The sequence below is a fragment of the Hydra viridissima genome, unplaced genomic scaffold, assembly GCF_058129835.1.
Source record: "Hydra viridissima isolate aposymbiotic clone 2 unplaced genomic scaffold, HvirCarnegie_v1 scaffold_6, whole genome shotgun sequence".
Classification (NCBI taxonomy): domain Eukaryota; kingdom Metazoa; phylum Cnidaria; class Hydrozoa; order Anthoathecata; family Hydridae; genus Hydra; species Hydra viridissima.
In genome coordinates this window covers 9,156,626-9,164,336 of record NW_028324305.1, presented here as the reverse complement: position 1 = coordinate 9,164,336, position 7,711 = coordinate 9,156,626, and the positions used below count along the sequence as shown (strand labels likewise).

The 7,711-nt window shown below is 28.7% G+C and overlaps 1 protein-coding gene across 1 annotated transcript; it reads right to left on the bottom strand.

The window, feature by feature from the left end:
* Positions 1-3,093: 3,093 nt before the first annotated feature.
* On the bottom strand, positions 3,094-7,268 carry LOC149886918 (uncharacterized). The gene is made up of 5 exons (XM_090091729.1): positions 6,697-7,268; positions 6,325-6,546; positions 5,927-6,015; positions 5,587-5,700; positions 3,094-5,447 (listed from the first exon to the last, which is right to left on the bottom strand). Exons 1-5 carry the CDS (start codon positions 7,159-7,161, stop codon positions 4,049-4,051), a joined length of 2,289 nt encoding a protein of 762 aa, XP_089947855.1. The 5' UTR covers positions 7,162-7,268; the 3' UTR covers positions 3,094-4,048.
* Between the last annotated feature and the right edge of the window lie 443 nt (positions 7,269-7,711).

Genomic DNA, 7,711 nt, shown 5'->3' with positions numbered 1-7,711 from the left:
TGATGGAAGGATAAAATATTACAAGTCAGAGCGTAAATCTTTTTTGAAGTATGCAAAAAAATTAAACTATGTGGTATGTAAACATTACATTATAGTTTGCTGAATAAATAATTATTATAATTGAATTAAATCTAACTTTTTATATACTTTAGATGGTAAATTGTATTATATAACTGTATTTAAAAAGTTACAAGTTCTTACAAACGACTGTAAAAAAATGATAGCGTTTAGAGATGTCCATGATTCTAATCGTGGAGCTCATGTTGATCTCAACAACACTAAAGCAAAGCTAAAAAGTTCTTTCTACTGGCTAGGTATTATCACAACATGTATTTTATTCTTGTTTGATTTTTTTTTATGTTAAATTTAATTGTTAGGGATGGTTAATGATATAAACAAATGGGTAAAAGAATGTGACAAGTGCCAACGTATAGAGAAAATAAAAACTGTTGCTCCGTAATTAAAACCTATTAAGGGCTGTGGGATTTTTTTGTGTGTGAATAATTAGATTAATAATCGTTTTTTAATGCGGCTAGGAAAACCGTTTTAATGTCTCAAACGTGGAAGCGAGCATTCCAAGTCGTCATATTTTAGTCGTTTTAATTGACAATTAAATTCAGTGTTGCCAACATTTTTTACATGTGAAATGCCAAAAGCGTGAATGTAAAATGCCATAATAATGCCCTTTTTCATATCGCGGCTGTTTTAAAAATGATTCCGTCACTTTATTTTGAACAAATTTAATCAATGAAATCAACTAGTTAATCTTCGGATCGGAAGTCAAAAGGTGTTTTTTATTATCCTTAAAAATTCTTGAGGGGCAAAAATTAATTTCAACTTTTTTTTCCAAAATAAATACTTTTTGAAGAACTTAAATTTTTCTGTGTCAAAATGCCAAAATAAAGGTAAAAGGCCATAAAATACCATTGGATAAAAAAAAAAATGCCAATTTTCCAAAGTTTAGCAACCTATAATGCCATGTGGTTTGATTGAGGAGAGCAGACATAAATAATTGATTCTAAGGCATTTAATTGCCAGTTAATTTGTTTGAGTTGTATCATTTACAATCTGAAAAGGGATATTTTCTCTTTAAAAAACGTGTAAGAGAAAAAAAATTTTAACAACCAAACATTATTGATATTTGTTTTGTTTGAAATAAATTTTCGGTTAAGATCACTACTCTTCAAAAAACGATTCTGACGGTTCGGTTAAATTAAAAGATAAATTTTGGCCAGAGATTTTCTTACGGCTAAAAATTGCATTCTAACCGCTGCTTGAAATTGTCGGTTGTCCTATGGTTACTCTATTTTAACCTGAAACGCCGCGCTGGTGAAAAATTAAATTTTTAATAAGGTAAGCTTCGACCATAAATTATTCGACCTATCCTGGAACGGAATTAAATATTCTGACAAAGAGTTATTTTCTATTTTTATTATGTTGTAGACGATTAGATCGTCGAATTTATGCTGTAAATGGTTCGACCCTTTAAAAGTTCTACTTTTCTTTCTACTTAACATAATTTCTAATGTGGTACAGGACGCCATATAATAAAAACCACATTCAGTAATAAAAACTAAGTTTGAGACTAAGTTTTTACATTCTAATAAGGGGAAATCGAAACTTTTGTTTTACTCGTCAAATTAATCTGAAATGAGCAATAAAGTTGTACGATTTTTTCTTCTAAAATAAGAAACAACAAATGTCTCAGACATGAAATTATGTCCAAATATGTGGACAGAAAAATGTTTCTGAAATATTTTATGTCGGCAGAAAATGTCTCAGATATAAAGTTATGTCAAAATATGTGGACAGAAAAATGTTTCTGACATAATTTATGTGGGCAGAAAATGTCTCAGATATAAAGTTATGTCAAAATATGTGGACAGAAAAATGTTTCTGACATAATTTATGTCGAAAGAAAATGTTTTAGACATAAAATTATGTCAAAGTAAGTGGACAGAAAAATGTTTCTGACATATTTTATGTCGGCAGAAAATGTCTCAGACATAAAATTATGTCAAAGTTGGTAGGCAGAAAAATATTTCGGACATATTTTATGTCGGCAGAAAATGTTTTAGACATAAAATTATGTCAAAGTTGGTAGGCAGAAAAATAATTCGGACATATTTTATGTCGGCAGAAAATTTGTCTTGGACATATTGGACAGATAACAACTCTGCAAAAGAGCTTGCATAATTAAGAATTTTACAAAATTTTCAATTTTATTTTAAAAAAATGTTTTAAATTAAAAATATTTGTAAAATGAAAATGATTGTCTTTCATTTAAAAAACTGTAAAATGCCAAGACCTCAAGCTTATCGTATTACTGTTCGAGATAATGAGTTAGGTTCGTTTTCTTTTTAAGATACAATCTTACCACATTATATCGTCTTTTATCAGACCTTATGGCTAAGGTCAAGTGTGGCTGGCCTAGACCGGTGTGCTTGTATCAAACTAATGCTTTTATTTTTTTTTCTCGCCCGCTTTTTAAAAGGGAGGCAAACTCAGGGTCGACATTCTTTTGGGTTTTCCCTGTAGAGGGGTGAGCAGTTTGCAAGGCAGTTGCTGGAGGACTTAAAACACTACAATACCTTGTCTTTTATCAGATGAAAGTTCGATCGCAAACAAGGCTTTAACTTTTAATGAATTCCTTTAACTAGTCATATTAACTTATCTAGTTTGAATAAATTTAAAAAAAAAAGAAAAAAAAGATAAAGTTTAAGAAAATGATAATAACGAACTTTTATCTTAGGAATACTGAAAGAACGTGATTTAATAACATTTTAGATCTTTAGAATTGTTGCATAATTATGCGCTTTTCATTAAATACGCAAAGTTGCGCTTTTTACTGTTTTAGTTTACGTACTAGGGTGGAGTGATTTTCATACTTTTTTCAAAATTCAACTTTAGTAACCCGGGAGTAAGTTCAACATGGTAAACTATGAGCTCATGAAAAATTTCAGCTATCCAAAATAAAAAATGGCACGCTTAATCGACTTTGAAAAAATGCTAAAAACACACAATTTTTCTTAATTTTCACGTTTTTCTGCAATTTATGAAATCAAGTAATAAAAATATCAAACCAGTCAAAAGTTTCTTTTTTCAAAAAAATTTATTCATTACAAAATGGTCAAATAAATTAATAACAAGTTATAGAAGATTTTATTTAATATAATGGTATTAAGCAATATACGCATTTAAACATTTAATTTATTTTTAACTCGTTTTTCAAACCTCATTTTAAAGCACATCTAATAATGTAAAATACAATCAAGTTTTAAACAGCAAACTTAAAATTACATATATCACTAAACTGTATATACAAAGTTTACTTATGTAAGTCATTTTTAGTTTTTTAAAGTACAATTTGTTGAAAACTTTATATAGTTATATACAAAAGGATTTAGGTATTTTTAGTTATTTAGGTCTTGAAAGTGCTTACAAACAACTTGAGTAATTTTGGCCTCAAGATTAATAATTACCAGATATGAATAAAGGATTAATAAATTGCACAATTTAATTTTGACTAAATACTTTAAACATAATTGGTACGTGTACCTATTTGGTTTAAAATATCTAGCGAATCGTGAATTTAGATCAGGCTGAAGATCTGCAACCATTAGACTATTTGGAAAAACCTTCAAAAATTGTTTCTTTGACCCCTGAAGTGCTTAATTTTTTATTCGAAAACAGTGATTATTACAGTGATCAACTTAATAAACGGGTAATAAAAATAGTCATGGATAACCATCACCAAATTCCAAACATGTTTTTAAGTTGTTTTTTTATTGTTTTTTCACTACAAACACTTAAATTCATGAATACAAGTGTTTACCAAGATTTCAATTGCCAATGGCTTGGGCATATGGAAAATATTTCTAAAATAAATATCTTGGAAATGTGAGTCGAACACTTTACCACTACCCTACCACTGCATTGGTCCTAAATCCTAAACACACTTTTATATTCCTCGCAATCAAAAAAGTAAAAGCAAGTACATTCATATAAATATGTTTTATTGAAATCAAATGTATAAAAAAATTATTTATTAAAAAACCACAAAGTCGTTTTTAGTTTCAAAATATGGTTGAATTTTCCTGGATTTTAGTTTAGTCAAAATATATTTATGACGAGCTTCCCTGACATATACTTGGTGACTAGCCTCTGTAACTAATTTCACAGCGCGTTCTACGCTCTGCGCGTGAGAAGGAAATTCAGGTAAGTTCGGAACTTCTTTAGTTGCAATTAGTGCATCGATTTCGTCATTCTTCAACCATATTGTTGATGCTGGTTCACTGCTTTTCTTAAAGTCAATTAATTCTGTCCAAGAAGTTGCTTGAAAGTTTATGTCAACATTAGCAATATTTGTAACATGGCATTCTTTATCTTTACTCGTCCGGAGTTTTTTAATGACTAGTAACGCCTGTTCCCTTATGTTAGAATCTTCATCTTTAAGCATACAATATAAAAAGTTCTCAGGCAATAGACAATATGAATTTTTTTTTAAATTTTTAAAACAAATATTTTGTATTTCCTCATCTTGCTTCCTTATCTGTTCTGTCATTTTAAAGAAAATACTTGGAGAATACATAAATTTAGAAGACCTTTTGATAAGAAACCAAATGTATGCATACACTTGTACAATAAAATTCACAAGCCTTACATGATTTAGACTTGGTGCTTCAGTACGAGTATACAAAGCCATGATTCGAATTGCTAAAGTCAACCATCTTGAGTTGTTTAGTGGACCAATTTTTCTTCTAAAAAATATGGGATTGACAAATCCTTTAGAAATTCCAAGACAATATTCAAATAATAGTCTTTGATCGTGGCTCAAATCATTAATCACTTCAATGGGAATATTTAGTATCACCACTGGAGTATCGATTTTGGTAAACTTCACTTGTGGGTTAAGATGGAAATCTATAGAAACTTGCTTTCCAATAGGTCCTGAAAATTTATTTAGACACTTTGTACTGCCATCAACTATTTTGAATACTTTTCGAAATGGAAGTTCATTGTGATGCAAAGTACATCCGATAAGGTGAATTTTTCTTCCTAATTTCTTTTCTAAACATGCAACAATTCCAGTTTTGAAACCTGTATTGACATTTGTATTATCAAGAAGAAGGGCTTGTACTGAATTTAAACTATCATACTCTTTCAGAACATCAAATACAATTTCACTTTGAAGCAAACCAGTTGCACCATTTGATGGGAGATTTTTATGAGAGAGATATGAACCATTATTAAAACTATTTTCATTAGTAAAAGTTAAATGATGTTCTTTTTCAGTAACTCTCGACAAGCGAGTTTCTCCATTTTCAATGATATCCTTAAACTGAAGAACATTTTTATCATCTTTACCATCAACACCCAAACACACCAAGTTACTTAAACTATTATCATGTTGATCACCATATCTTGACATTACTTTCTTTTTCTCTCTATAAAACAACTCAAAGTATTACATTTAGCTAAATATCATAATAAATGTTTTGTAAACAAACATTTATATAAACTAATAAATAAAGAGATATATTTATATTTATATTTGCCTAACTTATATAATAAAATAGTATTTACCTCTCAATTTTGCTTCGATCTACAACTTGATTCAAATCTCCGTGTTTAATGATTCCATAATCTAGAAGTAGAGCATTTGCTAGTGCAGCTGCAGCACGAGATGAGACATCATACCTACAAATAGGAAACTATGAAATAAATAAACAAAACTGAAAAAGCAAAGTATATTACCTATATGTGATCCCTTAACATTTTATATTCACCCTCTCCTCTCCCACATTAAAAAAACTTACTGGGGATGAACAATGGTGAAACTTATGATTTTTTTTTTTTACATTTTTAATATAGTATATATAAAAAATTCTCACCTAAACTAAATATGTATAAAAATTTTATATACCTGACAGCCTCCATTGCAAATCTATCAAGTTTAATTAAATTATACTGAGAACTTTTTTTTGGATTATATTCTTCCTCAGAATCATCTACCTGTAAAAATACTTAGTATTTTAAAATATGAAAAGCCATATACCTCAAACAGCTCACTTTGTTGGGTTAACATTTAAAAAACGTTGAAATCATTGAAACAAAGCTGTTTTAGTGTTGCACCAACAAACTGTACTGTTTACGATATATATATATATAAATTAGTTTTTACTAATTTATTATTGCTCTGTTCTTTAAGAACATTGAGTACTCATTTGTAGATTATTATAACATAATATATATATATATATATATATATATATATATATATATATATATATATATATATACAAATATACATAAATATGTTACCAAAACATCTGGATCGGATGCTGAAACTTCAGATATGTGACCAGAATCAATCAATGAGTTATGGGCGTAAGACATTTTAACATGATCTATAAGCTTTACTTGATCTAACCTTTCCGGAGTAAATGTACCAGATTTTAAATCAGCCTTTCCTAGCTGATAAATACCTTTAGGACCAACCTTCTTTTTCTGGTCACGAATATATGCCCTGTCTTCAGAAGGGACCTTCGATATAATTTTTGAAAATATATAACTACTTCAGTTTGATTGAAGTGAAATCAAAGTATAATAAAAAACTCCTAGTACAATAATTACAGATTAAAACAACAAATATTCCAATATATACAATAATATATTAAAAATTTAACCAAATACCTTTCTATTTTTACAAAGACACAAGATGTGCTCTACTTGGCAATTGATGATGCTGCACTTAACATTTCTGTCATTACACAAAACAGTTGCTAATTCACAAGTACACGATGAAATATCAAAGAGTTTATCTAAAATCAAATCTAGATACTCCTTACTTTTAGATTTACAACGTCCTCGGTTTACAGATTTTACTCTTTCGAAAAGATTTCTCAATTTTCTTAAGATTGAATTTCTCTGAAGAAGAGGAAGACGTGGGTTAACTTTATTCCACAAAGTACTAAGAGAATTCTCAACCTTTTCTAGAAGATTCTGTTTTGAAATATTTTGGTTATTGTTTTCAGTGAAATAAAAAAACTGAATTACTTGACGAAATGTTGGAAGATCAGCTGAAGGCATTTCTGATGGGAGACCTCCGTATTTCAGGCTATTTTTCAAACGAGTTTTCCTTGTTTTGCTCTTAGGCATTTTTTCTATAAATTATTTGGCACTTAATAAATTATAATTTAAAATCTGAAAACAACATAACAATGCGCAATGCGCATGCCCACTTTGAAAAAAAAATCAAAAAATGGCGGTTTTCCTCGAAAATTGATTATGTCTAAATAAATGTACATTTTTGTAAACCAGCCACTTTCCAGGCATTATTAGCAAGTACATGTTATACATTTTATTATTATTTTTTGATAATCTATTTACTCCAGGGTTACTACAGTTCTGATTCCGAAATCACTCCACCCTATTACGTACATAAAATACGATTTAACCCAAAATAAATGTATAGTTTCTTCATTTTACTTAACAAAGTGAGATTTTTTAAAATATATATTCGAGACTAAAATTGTTAGATTTTTTTTTGTAAATACTATATTCAAAATTGTTTTCGTATATGAATTAAGCCGAATTTAGCAAAGATTTTTTATGTAACTTAAACATTAGTTATTCTAGTTAGCATTTTTGAAATAAAATGTTCCACATAAATCTTCCATTTTTTAAAATTTAATTTTGATTAAATAAT

What these genes read in the sequence shown, in the direction of transcription:
- LOC149886918 (XM_090091729.1), bottom strand. Translation starts at nt 7,161, where the DNA reads ATGCCTAAGAGCAAAACAAGGAAAACTCGTTTGAAAAATAGCCTGAAA. An exon ending in GTCTTTGTAAAAATAGAAAG is followed by an intron (nt 6,547 to 6,696) that starts GTATTTGGTTAA and finishes ATTATATCGAAG; the next exon opens with GTCCCTTCTGAAGACAGGGC. An exon ending in TTTGCAATGGAGGCTGTCAG is followed by an intron (nt 5,701 to 5,926) that starts GTATATAAAATT and finishes TCCTATTTGTAG; the next exon opens with GTATGATGTCTCATCTCGTG.